Raw genomic sequence first — 17,580 nt, 5'->3', positions numbered from 1 at the left:
TATCAGCAAGACATTTTTTTGAGTGGTGTTTTTTAGTTTGGTAAAAAAATGTTGTAAAGTTATGTCTGATTCGTCACATTCGGACGAATGAATATCAAATTATCGGATTTAAATTCAAACTCCTTTTCAATCGGGATGAAAATGGTTCTGAAATAAGTTTTTCTTTTAACGAAATGTATACAATTAAATTTTGTATGATATTACATCGCAAGTCGATTGAAATAATTGTTTTTGTTTAACGCTCCTCCATTTTATCGATTTATGCTAATATTAGCTAAGGAGGATTTTTCACAACAGAAAATCGTAACTCAATATTCAAACCAGATTTCTTGCGCGGCGAAATTTTCGAAATCGAAATCCATGTGAATGTTTTGACAAGGCATTATCAGGATGACGTTATCGTCGCGTCTCACCTTCTGTCCTATCTCCTCTTTCTGTGCGCTTTTCAACGACCGACGACCGACATGGAACCCGACTTCCTCGAGTCCGATTTGCTACCCGGAAATAAAACAAAACGAACGCGAGATAGAAAGAAATACGCGTTTTCATAGCATAATACATAATATCTCCCATTGTCTTTTCGGATACTATATTGCGTCTTGACCACGGTTCTGTTTTTTTTTCTCTCTTCCTCTTTCTTCCTGTTCGCGATCGCTCTTCTTATCTCGGTGACTTCGAGAGACGTGGCTGAAAGGGCGGTTTGATCGGCAAAAGTTCGATGAGAATAATCTACTTACGACAAAATCACAAACGAACAGATATATGCATGCGTGGCACGAAAAGAGGTAGATTACCTAGGTATATTATTATTATTCTATTGCGCTTTATATCTACTCTCTTTTACGATCCCATCTTTAATACTCTTTCTCAGTTTTCCAGTCTGCTTGATATAAACTCTACGGCTTACAGTACACGATTACTACATACTACTTCGCTTTTGTTTTTGTACACCGATTTTATGTTTCTATTTTTATCTCACACGGTTTCTCTTACAAGAAAAGTTTCCCGTTCTCCTGAAAACTGACTTTCCTTTTCCAATAACAATGACGATCAAATTTCCCTTAAAAGAAAGAGAAAAACTCAGGAGAAAGAAACTGCAAACGTATTTACGCACTCATTTAGATTCTAATGTTTATTTCTCGCTCCTAGTTGAATACAATTAATCGACACTTTGAATTCTTATGAAATTTTTATTTAGCTACATGTATTGAAAATATATACACATTGAAAAGATTATCATTTTGATTTCTTTGGTAGATTTAAAATGACTTACACGAAATATATTGTTTGTCTAGGAATCAACGCGAACTTTCTCTCGACAGATACTAATTATTATACTAAAAAGAATGCCATACTTATGTATCTATGTTTGTATTTTTTGAATTTTAAATAGTTGGAAATATACAAAGGGCTTTACAAAATTAAATTTTGCATAAATGCATAAGATATACTGATTTCGAAATATTTCATTGTTTCGAGAGATTAAAAAAATATTTTGAAAAAAGAAATAATTTTTTAAAACTAGCTATAGTAAAGTTTGCAGAAAAAATTATTAACAATGTACTAATCTATCTGAAGAATCAACTACGGCTATTTACATATTCGTGAGCTTGTGTTTCATTTCAACTATGTGAGAAATAAATGTGTGTGAAAGAAGAGAAATGAAAAATCTTCTCCACACACACATATCCGGACATAAATGCACACAGACACGCTCGCACACACGCAGACACAATACATACATTAATATCGCTCTTGTCAGACTGTCGAGCTACGTTTTGTTCGTTTCTTCGCCTTCATCCTGAGTTGCCCATTGTTCCTTCGGCATCCTGTTTAGTACAGCATGGCTTCCGGCACTTTTTTAGCTAAGAGTCAGCGACGAGTTCGCGTAAGGGTGGGCTGCCCTGTAACATTACGTTTCCACCATTTAGGTATATTAGAAATCATATCGAGACGGTTGTCTATGAGAGAAGCGTTTGCACATTCGTGAATCCAGACCTACATTAATATTTTTCAGAGAACTTATTGATTATCATTGGAAATATGTATGACTAATGATTGAACAATTCAACGAATATATAATATATTAAAATATATATGAAATATTTTTTTTATTAACATTTATTAATGTGTATTAATATATTCAGATATTCTGCATATATATACATATCTTTATATTCTAGATGTGTTATGACAAAAGATATAATCTTGCTTAATGGATAATATATCAGATTGTATATATCAGACACAAACGCGTGTATTTTATATATAATTTTATATATACAGTGCAACACGCTGTATGTTAGAAATTGTGCACATAAATTAGTTTAGATAACGACATTGTGATAGAGAATGAAGTTTATCATTCGTGTAAGGGCACAATGTACCTATCTGCATTTCCCATTCCTTCCCACTCACTTTTCATTTCGTTTTTTTTAAGAAGAGTAAAGATAAAAAAATATTATTATTATTATATAATTAGCAGATATACACAATTATTCTTTAAACTTTTATTTATAAATTTTTTCTTTAAACAATCAACTTATTGTAATATTTAGGAGATAATTATTGCAGCAAATTAAAATGATTAACATGAGTTCAAGATGCTAAAATAGCTAATTGGATGATTTTGTCAATTTTTAATTACACAATTAATAATGACTACACAATTACGGTAATCGTATCGTTCATAAAATGGCAGCAAATTATACCCGATAAAGCGCGGTGCAAATAATAAAAAAATATCAAATATCGTGTAAGTACATCGTGTATAATGTGGAAACGGTCGGAAGAGAATTATCGCGATTATTTTCACGAGCGGTTTAACAGTATCACACAATGAGAGTGCAAGGATACGCATCCTTCCTCTCTCTCCGTCTCGTTCGCTCTCTCTTTCTGTAATTTCTGAAAGCCCCCGCACCCCTTATCAAGCTATTTCTAAGTGATTTCTGCCACGATTTTCGAAGTAACGCAACACGGTCCACTAGCCCGATCTCGTCGATCGCCATTTTACGATTTTATGATTGCATGCTCTTCGTCCAATCCAGAAAAACTTGCCAAGACATAAATGTCATATATAAAATATCGCTAATCCATTTCAAAGACGTGCCAATTTTTATATCTTTGCGATAGACACGCGGGAATATTTGAGACTGCTCAGAGCGATGTTTTATGTATGACATCGAGAGCAAGAAAATCTGGCGGACATTTATAAAATATTATACGGATTCAAAAACAAAGTTAAACTGAAATAAATCGTGCGCGGATACAAAATATTTGAAAATTGAGTAATAATATTCTTGTTTAGCATTCTTGATCCTTCAATGACAGAAAAAAATTTATATGATTTCCCGCTTCGGTATCATAATTTAATATGGTTGCAGAGAGAAGACAGAAGTTTTAATAACAATTTTCTTTAGATATTATTTAGTATCAGAATCTCTTCTGTCCTTTACCAATTTGATCTCAAGCTATCTTTCCTCAATTCCTCACGGATTAATTACAGCGAGAATTTATTGACAAAAAGATTGTAAAATACAAATTTTAATAATGCTTTAAACTTTGCCACGTTGAAACATTTGCTCTGGGTTGAATATCTTTGGAAACGATATGCTCGCATACAAATGGCCATCGTAGAGCTCGTGTTAGTAAGCTGTCGGACCGGTCCTAGGAAGTCGGGACGATTGATCGATTACCGTCTGTCGCGGAGACCGCGAGACGATGAAGGCTGAGAGTTTCGCGCGGCGATAAGTATCGGAGATGATGAACACGAATCGTCGTCAACTGCGCGTGCCCCTTCTCCTTTCTCCCTCGTGTTGTAGAATCTGAGTGATCTCTCTCGGTGAGCCTGCCCCTGAGCTAACGATAAGAATTCTTGATCGCGATCGAAGATCCTCGAGTGTGTGACGCGCGAGGTAGCGGACACAGGTTCAAAGAACATAGATATATTACTTTTTCGATGTCATCGTCGTAAACCCTCTCCTTTGTAAAGCGCACACCCCGAGTGATTATTGCTCGTTCTTTACCCGCGGCACCTATTTCTGAACGATGGATCGCATCGTCGTTGTTACAGATGGGCAAACTAGGCAGCAATCCTTTGGCTGGACTGGCAGCCTTGGGTCTTGGAGGTCTCGCAACACCAGCGAACACAGGTGGTCTTAACCCAGCAGGTAAGCAAATACAACGTCGAGAAATCATAGATGGACAAGTCAATGTGTTATCCTCCCTGTCGCAATAAAGCTTGTGTAGAAAACATTAAAAGATATTCTTGTTTTATATTTATATATTTTATCGCGATACGTATATTAAATCACTGCAAGCTTTTTAATTTTCAATATTTTCATAAAAAGGCAAATCTAAATATATTTAAATTAATAAATTTCTTTATTCTGCTTTTTGTTATCAATTTGTTTTCTTTTAACAATTAAGCTTAATTAAAAAGACAATTGAATAAAGTAGGTAGAGATGGAAAAAGATTGGAACTGTAAATATCAATGAATTTCAACTAACGCAAATTAATGTATGAGAGCAGTCTTAGGGAAATTGTTGAATTATCATATAAGAGAAATCTACCTCTGCTCTACTTTTTCAAATATTTGTTTTTACAAGAGGCAATTTCTCTCCATATTTTACGGTCATGCCGAAACTTTTCTAACATTTGTGCAATGATTGTAGCATTAGCCGCATTGGCCGGGAGCCAGCTGCGTACGAGCAATACGAACAGGCAGCAACCGGCGGCGAACAATCAGACGCATGAGATGACCGTGCCAAACGAGTTGATCGGTTGCATCATCGGGAAGGGCGGTACCAAAATCGCAGAGATCCGTCAGATCTCGGGCGCCATGATCAGAATCAGCAACTGCGAGGAGAGGGAGGGCGGAGCAACGGACCGCACCATCACCATAACCGGGAATCCGGACGCCGTAGCGTTAGCACAGTATCTCATCAATATGAGGTGAGTACCATCGCGCGGAGGAGCCTGTACGCTACTTCCTCAGGCTCGCCAGTTAACCGAAGGTCAACCTTAGGAACCCGGACCGGATGGGGAAAAGGAGGGAGAAGCCACACTCCTGTCCCCCCAAGGTTCGCCCGAGGTTCGGCATTCGGTGTCTCAAATTCCATTTCCAATTAGAAGCTGTCAAACTCGTCCCGGCTACGTTTTGCAGTGGATCGCGATATGCATTTCCCTTGATCTTTTTTTTTATTTCTTTTTTTTTCCCGTATCTCTTCCGCTCACCGGATAAAATAGTGCGCCGGTATAAAGTTTTCTTGTTGCCCTCCTTCCCCTATGCCTCATAATTGAGACTCGCCGATTCGCCTGTTTGTATTACTCGTTCCTCATGCAACTTGTCGCCTCACTTTTGGTGTCTTAATGGTGAGACTATGTAAGGGATAGTCGAATCGGCACCCCCCTCGCGACATCTTCCATCATCATCGTTGCTACCCCTGTTCACGGCAACCCGCGTATAGACGACTTTCATTTTTCTTTACCCATTAGGTTCTCGCATGGATGTGTTGCAAACTATAAATGAGAATAAAATCAAAGATAAGACTTTAAGAATAAATGGTAACTTTAATTGTGTCCACGTAAAGAAATGGTTTCATTCAAAATCGTATAAAATTTTATAATTTAAACAAATGAAATATAAATACGAATATTAAAGAAGATTACTGTGTTCCTAAAAGGAGAATCTATAACAGGAAAAAAGTCGTTTCTGCGTGTGGCCGTGAGAAATGTTATAAAAGAGGTGGCATTACTCTGAAGAAAATATCACTGTAGAATGTGCGCGCATAGTCCGTTGATGAGACTATAAAACGATAATTTTTCGAGATCATTCATGAGATGAATAATGAAAATAATAATCATGATGAATAATGAAAAGTATCGTCATGTAACGCCACCTCAGTTTACAGCGATCACAGATCGTAAGATAGACATAAGGTAAAGATGCGGGACGAGACGACGTCGAGGCATCGACGGCTACGATTTCAGAGAAGGCGCTCGCGTAGATGCAGATTGCCTGGAAGACAACTACACATCGAGCCACACGAGATGAGGAAGAGGAGATCTTAATCCTTTATTTCCAGGTCCTGTCTTCCAGGTCCAGTACCACCCCGAGTATCCTGCAGACACAACTCCGCTCAACATCTGTTCCCATGTCGCTGGCTGTCCTTTCAAGCAAAAATAAACTTACCGACTGAAAAACATAGTAAAAAAAGAAAGATGTACACGAGGACTGTCGCTCGTTAGTGACAATCAATCCTGAAATCAGTCCCAAACAAACGCATCACAGTTCCTCCTTTTTCGATTCGGTTTTTAACGACACGGTTTTCTTTCTAGTTTGAGAGACAGGCTCCCGGTAATGGACGACTAGCTTAACATTTACGCTTGTAATTTCGTTTTTTTAATTCACAAAAAAAACCGTACAATTATTTTTAGTGCGAGCATCTTTCTAGCACTTGACATGTCACGTGCATTATATGCATTATACAAAAATGGTGCCTTTATTTATGCGATAAACGTGAAAAAGAATTTTTCTCGTCCTTGCCAGGAACCTTGTCGTAGTAATCTTTACATTTTAATTATACGCTTCATCGCTGTTGTCATCGCTAAATGTTCATTGATCGGTGTTCGAGTCAATGTTTTTCTTTTATTTGTGTTTTTTTTTTTAATTACACGCTATGGGACTAATCTATTTCCATCAAAGCGACATTAGAATGGTGAACGGTACTAACGTGTGTAATCGTTGGATCGCAGATTCGAGGACAACGAAATAAAGTCCGCGCGCCACGCGTAAGACCACCAGCATCAGCCGAATGTACAATTCAAAGCCGCGGATCGACACACACTTTTTCATATATCCCTCACGTTATAATTATAATCCATTATATTTTATTCCAGATTGCCACTCACATTTTACTACTGCATATAAATAGCGATACCGTATATATTCGTCATCTCTTGATATTTCTGTATTTTTACCCGTTAACTTTATCATCGTATTTATTACGTATCGTATATCCCAGCACTCCCATCGGAGCCAAGATCTGCACTCTGCCATCTATTTCATCTCGTATTCAAAATGTGTACGATAAAGCGCACGTTGTGCAATCTCGCGATCTTGTCTTATCAATAGTAGAGCTTAATATGGCAGAATGCATATCGTTGCGTCTGGTTTACTTTGATTTTCTATCTTTTCTATAAAAAAAAAACACGAAGCTATGGTTTGTTCTACTGACGCAGGGACCGATTATCCTAGTATGACGAATTCACGAAAGATGCAAATATCCTCTAAATTGGTGTCCTTGCCTGTACAACGAACCATGAGCCCGTTACACCTAGGGATAAAGTCGCATCGTTCGCAAATCTACTATTAGTATGGTAGATGTGACACATTTGCAGAATTTACTGTATACTATTCTGAAAGTAGATTGGCGAACGCGTGTATTTATCTTCTTCTTCGTATGCATCCTTGTCGCGCGATCTAGGACGCATTTCGACCGTGTCCCGATGTGTTCGGTGTTCTCGTCCTACGGACACGTTTGACTCGTTCGTCGATGCCTTAGTCGGCGCAAATCACGACGCGAGTCAACCGATGTCCATTACGAACCCGAACATTAGGATCTAAATGCGGCCTGATTAAAACAAAAATCTCCCCACGAACCACGTAGCCGGTGTACGTGATAATCACGCTCCACAGAGCACTCTCTGGCGTAACTCTCTAAGCCTACAATTTGTGATTTAATTTATCTTCTTTCTGATAGTTTTTCTTTTTTTTTTTTACGTCGCCTTGTTCAATAACTCTTCGCGACAGCTACTACTACTACTATTATTACTATTACCGCTACTTCTACTATTACTTTTACTGTTACTACTCTACTCCTACTACTACTGCTACTACTATTACTATTACTACTATTTTACATTTCTCTTCTTTACTTTTTATCATCTCTTATGTTTTTCTTCTTTATTTTTTTTTAAATCTCTTTGACACTATTTTACGAGGAACGTTCCCGCCCTCACCTTTTTACATTTTGTGTCTTTTCCCCAGTGTCGAACTGCAGAAAGCTAACCTAGAGGCCCAAAATACCCAAACCCCTGGCAGCGGTACCACTCCCGGAGCATCCGGGGCCAGTGCTTCCCCCTCTACTACCACTACCACTGCCTCTCCTTTGGCCAGCGCCATCCCCTTGGCTCAGCTGCTAAGCAAGCCAGGCGCCCTCAACGCCCTATCTAGCCTGACCGCCCTCGGCGGACTCACGGAATTGCTAGGTGGTGCTGCTGGCGCGGCTGCATCCGCGCTTCCGGTCCAGACCACCGGCGTGCACCGATCGCACAAGACCTTTACGCCGAGGCTTCGTAGCCCGGGCGCACCAGGCCCGACCGACAGCGGCAAGTTCAAGTCCGAGCGTACCAAGTACAATCCTTACTGAACAAACGGACCGGAAAAAGCGGCGGAATGATGTGTTACAATGGGAAAAACACTACACACATCTACATCTATACATAGCGAGTACTTGTATAACATTGAAGTTAAATGTGCGTACGGACGCCAGGGTAGCGAGTATGAAGACTTGGCGAAGGATCGACACTCGTTGTTTTTGTTATTAAAATAATTGTTAAAATAAGAAAACGAATATAATTTTTTTTCTACATGGGTATAAGTCGACGCATAATCGAAGAAAATCATTTTTTGGCGAAAAATTATTGATTATCATCAATGATAGATTTGTTGGAAAAATAACGAGGATGCTCCACTTACTCGTATTCATGATTGAGTTTCTCCTGAATATCACTGTGCGGAAACATTTTATAGAATTTTTTAATTTGTTTTTTTCTCTGTTTATGTTATCTTTGGTTGGGGAGAAAAGAGGATTGGTGAAGATTTTGGAATTTCTTGTGTTTTTAAAAGCCACGTATATGATCCGATGCTAAGTCTTGGCAACATATACTATCGTGACACGCCCTCCGAGATTGATGGGGTCGCGTAAAGACTGATTGTACAAGTAACGAAAAATATAACGAAAATCATTAATGATAAATTTTCTTGATATTCTTTACGATTATACCGTAAATAAAATTTTATTCGACATTTGCGTTTTATTTTGTACAAGCGATTTTTGGTAGGAACACTCGGAGGACGCGTTCGCTCATGCACCGTCGCAAAGACAGCCTTTTTTGATATAAAAATATATATAAATCTATAATTATTATAATTATATTATCGTAATTATGACTTTATTACAATATTATTATTAATTATAATTGATTACTGTTTGAAGCAAGAACTCTTATTCTAGTGTAGCTATTCCGATGTGATTTTTTTTCTCGTAGTAGATAGAAATTCTATCGATAGATAAAAAAAAAAGAAAGTTTTGCGCGCGTGATCACAGTGTGTGTGATGAAAAGCACATAGAGAAGTGGAAGGGAAGATGCGTGAAAGAAATCATCTTGAATCATGTGTTTACCATTCTTCATAAATCATGTTGAAAGGATGCACCACATCATGTAACGTGTTTTGAATGACTTTTGCAGTCTTCTTTCTTATTAAAAAAAAAAGAAAAACAAGAAAAAAGAACGATCTGCAACCGAGAAAGCGATCGGGAGAAATTTATTACAGTACGAGCATGAAGAATTTTGCGAAGCATTATACGTATAACCGATCATCGCTATTCGAAATATTCAATCAAGCTGTACACACATAGTGGTTGTATTGTTGTAACAGTAATTACACTTAATTCTTATGCATCTGTGCACGCGAGACAAGCGAGGTCTGCACGGATTCGCGTGTAAATTACGTTTTTTGTGAAATCAAACTAAAATAAAACGCTACATAAATATATATACACTAAAGACACAATCAGATTTCTAACTCCACAGTAACTCAATCGTCTTGTTAATCTACTGTTCTGTAAGTAATAAAAAAAAAATAATGGAAAGAAAATACGTGAAACCGAAATCATCTAGTCGCAAAAAAACGTTTGATCAGCTAGATCTAGATCTAAGCAATTGCGGGGAAAAGAAAAAAAGGGAAGGAAACTTTCCAGCCGTTCGAGATGCGTGTCTGATCGTTGATAAGCGATCGATAAGATTCGAAGTCGCCAAGATAAGTGTTTATGTGCTCAATCCTAGTTCATAGCGAGACAACATGTGTATTTGCAAGTAGTAACCGATCAGAAGATAAACAATCGCGTAATCACAAGTATCTCACTTATCGTGGTCACGGTTTATTCGGAACACATGGAATTCTGGGAAATTTATTTTGTTCGCAGAAAAAAACGTTTATTCCGCTCAAATCGACCGTCGCCATGATCGCGAGATATCTTCATTGCGTTTTTCTCCATTTTAAATTGTATCGTTTCGTTCCGTTTCTTTCTTGAGACAATAATAAACTCCGACGCTAAGCGACTGTTCGCGGTTCAAAAGAAAGGAAAAATCGCGAGAGGGATCGACGATGCATCAAAGAATACGCAGAGCTCCGTAGTTGTATCAAGTGCAGCGATGCGTAGAAATTAAGAAGTCCGTTTTAAATGCAGGCGCAAAGTCGAAACATGTTGAAAATTTGATATAATTATCAGAACTTCACAATTGCTCCATCCGATTGTTTTTTCTATGAAGACTATTGCTAATCGTCAGTAATAATTAAACGAGTGAGAGAATAATTAAATGATTGTTGATAATAATTAGACAAGAATATACTTGGAATAGTAAATGAAAATCTAAATTTCTCTGTTGGAATATTCGATTAGTTTAAGGGGAGAGCTATCGCGCATCGCTACGCCTGGTATTTCTACATCATCATGCATAGAATCTTACAAGCAAATAATCTTCAACTGTACATTAGTTTCTATAACAATGTCGCAGAGCTTATAATGCTTAACTATCAGACTTTAGCTTTGTGTCCTGTATCATCTTGTTAAATAAAGCTAGGCGTGTTTAATAGAGAGTAAGAGAAAATACAATACCGAATAAACAGAAATTTGGCGTTCCCCGCGAATGAGGTCCCGCAATGTACGTATTGGTCTACGACGGTGTTTTATATCGGAAAATTAATAACGCGAAACGTTTGTTTTTCAAAAACTTTTGTTTTGTAGAAGAAACAACAAGTCTTAAATGATTGGAAATGAAATCTCCAATATATTGCGCGACCACTTTCACGGCACCTGAACGTTTTATTAGTACCTTCTTTCAAATACGACATCTCTTGAGTCTTTTTCTCTTATAATTAAAGAGACAACCAAAGAGATATATCGTTCAGTTTTGATAATAATTATAAGATTACATATTACATATTTTTGAATCGATTACATAGGGATATTCTGCACATGAAGATATCTCATTTGTTGTAAAAATGCGACACAAGCATGGCTTCATCAGCCACTCATTTTTCTTTTTATTTTTTTTATTTTGCTATTAGTAGTCACGTTTCAAAAGAAATCGATGTGCCAGATAAAATTTTTCTCTATGTATATATTACGTAATTGGCCGTATTCTAGTACATTTAGCGCTATTTTTACGCTACATTTGTATCAATCACGACAGATTGAATTCAAGATCGTATTCAGTTACTTTCAACGCTCAATGTATGTTGAGAATACGAGCCACTAGTACAAGGCCCATATATATGTATATGTCTCACTATTAAATGTAATCAAGATTCGGAGAGAAATTCGAAAGCGAGATGTAGAGAGAGAGAGAGAGAAAGAGAGAGAGAGAGAGAGAAGATGTATCCATCCAACCAACTTGACCCAGGCTCCTGCCCGTTTTTTGGTAAGCACCATCCGTTCCTTTTCGTAGTCCTGTTAAACGACTTATCCTGTTGGCTGTAAAGTTCTCATTCTTTTCTTTTCTTTTTTTTTTTTTATTTATTTTTATTCAATCGTCTTGCGCAAATTTTTATTTTTTATTTTTATTTATTTTTTTTTATTTTTTATTTTTTTATACCAGATGTTTTATGATCAACCATCCGAATCCTTGCGGGAGATCCGTGATAAGATTTCTATAAATCAAAATTGTAATAACATTGCCTTCCGTTATCTGGTAGTAACAGTTTTATTTTGCAGGTCGAATTTTTTAAACACAGATCGAGTGTCTGTAATGTCGCTTCGCTGTGCGATGGTTCGTACAAAGTTCGTAGATCGGGCATGCAATTTAAGACGCGACACACGGAGAATCAGAGAATCGTTAGAGATTCAAGCGCGTTGTACTTTATACTTTTACACATGTTGCATGTTGGACAACAACTTGATACTCGGACGAAAAGATCAACCATGCCTAATTATAGTCTTTTCCTCCGGTATCGCGGGAACGTATCGAAATTTTATTCAAAACTTTTTTCCTAATAAACACGAGAAGATAGAGAGATAGAAAGAGATCTATAAAATATCAGAATTAATTTAATTATAACAATTAAAACTTTTGAAGCTGATGTATAGTAAAATGATACATTGGATCGACATAAAATTATTCAAATTCTCTCTCTTTCTCTCTCTCTCTCTCTCTTTCATCTTTTGTCGGTAGACTCAATCATTAACGATACGAATGGACGTTGTGTTGTTTCTTACGGGCCGATTGACTGTGTTTCAGGATATCGATGGAGACATCGGGGGTGCCTATGCCCGCGTATCACTTCATCCCGCCGGACCACATTGTGAAATCGCCGATCCACTAAACGTGGAGCGTTGCCGTGGTCGTTATCGCCGTCGAAAGGACGCGGAGCATCGCGGTGCGCGCGAAGCTGTCAGTGGCGTATACGGGGCTGGGCCACGCACTGTGTTCAACCAGCTTGCAAATCGATACACTTGCAAAAAAGAAAAAAAAAAGAAACAAGACACACGACAGTGAGAAATGGAAAGAGAGAGAGAGAGAGAAAGAGGGGAAGAGAAAGAGAGACACAATACGTAGCACACACTCGCACGACACTCAAAAAGAAGTCTATTTGTGCGCGCTTCAAGACGTGTACGTTAAAATTCAACAAGACACACCAAAACAAACATATATATACATACACATACACACACATTCACGTATCCTAAAGAGATTACATGGAAGCATGTACATGGAAAGATGAAGAAGATACGCACGCGCGTACACAGACACACCCGAGTGTACAAAACTGTACAAAAAAAAAGTTATTTAAACAAAAGAAGAAGAAAAAAAAAATAATGATGCACGCGCCGCAGCCGCAAAAGCTGCCGCCGATTGGTAAAGGGAACAAGCCAAAGATAAATACGTTAGTTTTCATTTTTATATTTAAAAAAGACGTAAAAAAAAGAGACGAGATACGCGAGACAGGGAGAGATAAAAAAATACGCGCAAAGAGAATTTTATTATTATTATTATAAATTATTACTATTGCGCGATGACGCGCGCAACTAAATAATATTAGGCCGATTGTTAGAGTTTTTTCTAAAAAGAAAAGCAAACAAAAATGCGAATTATATACGCGTCTCGACGTGTTTCGCGACCGGTTCGCGAGCTTAGTTGCTTCATTCCGGACTGACTGCAAACGGAAGTGCGACGTGTAGTATCACGGGGACTGACTTGCGGTTCAAAGAATCCATAGCAAGTACTTTCACACCGAAATTCTGTACTCCCTGGTGAAAAAAATGTAGTTTTGCATACGAAATGATGCATATATAAAGAGGGAACGTAAATTAACATGTGCATTCTGTTTCGCGTATACGTAATGCGTTCAATATGCGAAACACGATGCATATTCCCCCTCTCATATAACAATCTTAACATCTTCGTTTGTATTTATAACCATATTCAAGGATCGACGATACCTACGTAGATATACCCTCTGAAGATGAATTAATGACGGAAGAAGGAGACGTCTGAGAGAGCGTAGATATCGTTGATACTCGACTTGAATTTTTTTGAAAAAAAAAAAAACGAACCCGAATATAATTCAGCCGCATGTGCACTTTTGTCTCATAGAATCATTTCTGAGACGGGAACACATTGTGTTTCCGCTCTTCAGACTCTTCGATTTGAGATAATTATTTCCTGGAAATATCCTCGGTCTCTTTTGCGGTTTAGGACACTTTGAGGATCCAAAACTGAATCTTATGATTATACTAGGGCAGACGAGGAACGCGTTGAGTATCTTCAATCACGTGCTTCCTCCTGCAGATCCCTCTTGGAATCCATGTGTGACATCGAACCGCGATCTTGCACGTCGTCGATTCGCATTTCGTATCATCGATCTCTGTTTTACACGGTCTCCCGTGTCCCATCCGTGACCAATCTCGAGACTAACAGACAGATAACAATACCAACTCGTGGTCGCCATGTAATCCAGAAATAACCGAGATCGCGATCACTCTCGCGGAGCGTCGAGGGTCGGAAAATAACGATTATAATTCGCGCGCGGAAATTTCACGGTAGTTGCGTAGCTTTTGCATGCGAATCTTGGATTCCAAAACAATTGTCGGTATAATACTCCTTTTCTTTTTTTTTTTTAAGAAAAAAAAACAAAAAAAAAAGAAATGACCGCGAACGTGTCCCCGCATCATCGATCGCTTGGCGCTTCCCCTAAGGAAAATCTCGGAAACGCGAAGGGACGAGCGGATGCGCGCGTTCCCTAGCGCGTTCTCGATGCCGTCCTCGACAAGCATTTTCGGCCATCTCGTCTTCGACGCGGTCGTCCTCGAGTACAAACGTCGCGAATTGAATACGAAAAAGGCCGACGTGAACGTCGCGGACGGTGTCGGGGGCGCGCTTCTGTTAAAAGAATAAATGAAATTATTACGTGGAATATATAAATAATGATATATATTATATATATACACACATAATATATATTTATTATACGATAAAAGTAACTAGAAGAGAGAAAGAGAGAGAGAGAGAGAGACAAATAGCGAAAGGTGCGAGCTCAAGCCCAGACTCGATCAAGAGGCATATCCTTCCCTCTCTTCATCATCATTATCCATTTCAGCTCCCTTCATCTTACGATCTTACCCTCCTCTCTGTCGGATTTTAGCCCCCCTCGCTATCCTTCAATGCTTGTAGTTTGGTTTACGAATCGTAAGAGCCGCCCCGATATAACGGCAGACAAAATTCTTTTATCGTCTTTAGTAGATATGTGCGTTTTTTTTTGTACGTATGTTTTTTATTACTTATATATCGTTATCGACTTTTCTCGTTTTCGTGTTATTTATATTAATCGTGTTACAATCGTTGATATTTAATAAAATTATTACTTCGTCTGTGTGTGTGAAAAGAGAAATGCGCGCGCGCGACATTGTGCAACGTCTTCTTTTTATTATTATTTTATTCTAGATGAATATTTGTTCATGTGTACACACACTAGTCTGTACATAATTGCGAAATGATTAGATCTTGGGACTGCGTTGGATATTTTTTTTCTATTGCGTCCAAGTTTCGGTTCGATTCTCTTTTATCGAGGAATAAATTGGATCGAGAGATTGTTATTAAAAATCGGACCGAGAATCGCCGAGATATATATAATGGAATTTCAAAAATAGTTGTACGGCTACTATATATATATATATATATTTCGGCACTTCTCACACATCCTCATCTTTATTATTTCTCTTACGTATCTATATACGTATATGTGCAAAATTGGCAATGGCGCGGACGATTATAATCTCACGGTGTATCCTGCGCCGGCAATTTCCATTATGTGCCAAACATAAATTAAAAAGGGTATAAAACAAAAGGGAGAAGAAAATACCTTTGTTAGTCTGTGCTTCCGGTGTCAGCTCAATTAACGATCATTACACGGTCTTCGCGCGTATGTATCACTTTTATATATCTTCCTTAATTCGTGTGTAAGAATCGTTTTTAATTTTAATATGTAAATTGATTCTTCCAAAAAAAAAAAAGAAAAGAAAAAAAACGTTGTTACATCAGTGCTAATTTTATATTTGTACGAGTTAGGAATATCGTGGAGTCGTTTTTTTCCCGATATTTCCCTTTTTTTTTTTTATCGAATATATTTTTCGCGATCTTTTTGCTTCTTTTTTCTCGACGCGTGTTGTAAATATGATTTTCACACTGTACATACTTATTACGTATTCAGAACATCTTGTTATTTATGGAACGAATTTTTAGTTGGAAATAATTGTAATATCAGCATCTATGATTTTTCATGTTATATATATATATTACATCGATATCTTTTACGTCATCTTTTTCAAATCGCAATACGCGCTTTATATCACACTTTGTTTTCCGAACGAATGAGTCACGAACGACTTTCCCTGCAAAAAAAAAAAAAAAAAAAGAAGATACGAGCAAGTTTGCTCAAGATACAGTTGGGTTGTTCAGTGGAACTCAATAATACTATGAATTTGGAAAATTCATCTTTCTTAGGGAAAATTTAATTGGAAACAATCATTTATATCGCAACTTTTGAAAGATCTATCCAATTAGGAAATCTCTATAATAATGGAACGCTAAAACGTTTCCGTTTACACTAGAAATTTGATTAGTTAAATCTCTTGTAATAGAAAAAAAAATATATACATATATATATTTTCATTAAGTTGACGTTAACAGATATAAATCTCCTACCACATTTTACATGTCTGCGTTTGTTTGTTCCATGAAAAGAGGAAAGAAATTATTCTCTATGGATCCAATTGTGTTTATTTTTGGATCAATGCGTCGAGTTTCTTAGCACATCGATTGATCACATCGCGAGAGTCTGTTGGTGACCCATTTAAATTAGGCTCAAGAGATTTAACTCTGTGTTATTTATAATTATTTATACATATATACACATATTGCCATTGTGTGTGGAAAATTGTTTGTTATTATATATTTCGAAAAAAAGAAACGGAAGTATTTCTCTCTTTTCTCATCGTGACGACAAGGCACTCCTCTCACCCTCATCTCCTCCTCTTCACCCTCGTTAACACCCTTGCATCCTTATTCTCCACCGGTATAGGTAGACGATGACGGCGTATCATAGTAATTATACTAAGGGAAAAAAAGGCAAAAAAAATATACGACACGAGCAACGGTATCGTTCGAACGACAAGTTGTCTCTGACTAAAAAAAAAAGTCGATGAAAAAAAAAATGATGAAAATAACAATTAGTGAGAGACGCTGTATGATTGTGTATATCAACAATAAATAATTGCTGTGATTAGAATCGATTATTAGTAAGTAGTTAAGGATCAATTTTTAAGGCACTTCGCGGAGAGAAAGAGAGAGAGAGAAAGAGAAGGAGTACTTATATATTATTGAAAAATATATGATAGAAGATAGGAAAAGGAAGAAAGAGCGCATGTGGATGTATTCTACGAATGTTTGCGAACGCGAGATGAAGAGAGAGGAGAGACGGGACAAAAATCGGGAAGATTCAGGACCCACCTTTCATTAGACAACTGAAATATGTATGTACGTATGTATATATGTGCGCGCGTGCGTATAATTCTCCCGAACCGGCGTTACGTTATTCGAATTCGATCGCTACAGAAGTGCCGAGATTTTAGAAAAACAGAGGAGATCGGTCTGATATTATATTTAAATCGGGAAAAGCGGAAGAGAGAATTGCTGCGCGCATTTATGTACGTAAGGGTAAATCATGATCTTCCCAC

The 17,580-nt window shown here is 37.5% G+C and overlaps 1 protein-coding gene across 5 annotated transcripts in view; it reads left to right on the top strand.

The window, feature by feature from the left end:
• LOC115244591 (poly(rC)-binding protein 3) overlaps nt 1-17,041 on the top strand; it is a 105,363-nt gene extending 88,322 nt beyond the window's left edge. For 4 of the 5 annotated variants that reach the window (XM_029822367.1, XM_029822366.1, XM_029822369.1 and 1 more), the window contains 3 exons: nt 4,073-4,169; nt 4,675-4,954; nt 8,052-10,979. In XM_029822367.1, coding sequence (XP_029678227.1) covers nt 4,073-4,169; nt 4,675-4,954; nt 8,052-8,433 — 759 coding nt within the window. In that variant the 3' untranslated portion in view covers nt 8,434-10,979. Of the gene's footprint in view, nt 1-4,072; nt 4,170-4,674; nt 4,955-8,051; nt 10,980-12,586 lie in introns of those variants that run through there. The other variant, XM_029822370.1, reaches the window with a different exon arrangement.
• The last annotated feature ends 539 nt before the right edge of the window (nt 17,042-17,580 follow it).

Source organism: Formica exsecta, unplaced genomic scaffold (genome assembly GCF_003651465.1).
Source record: "Formica exsecta isolate Colony F162 unplaced genomic scaffold, ASM365146v1 scaffold826, whole genome shotgun sequence".
Classification (NCBI taxonomy): Eukaryota; Metazoa; Arthropoda; class Insecta; order Hymenoptera; family Formicidae; genus Formica; species Formica exsecta.
The sequence above is the reverse complement of the archived record's forward strand: the minus strand, read 5'-3'. Positions and strand labels throughout refer to the sequence as shown.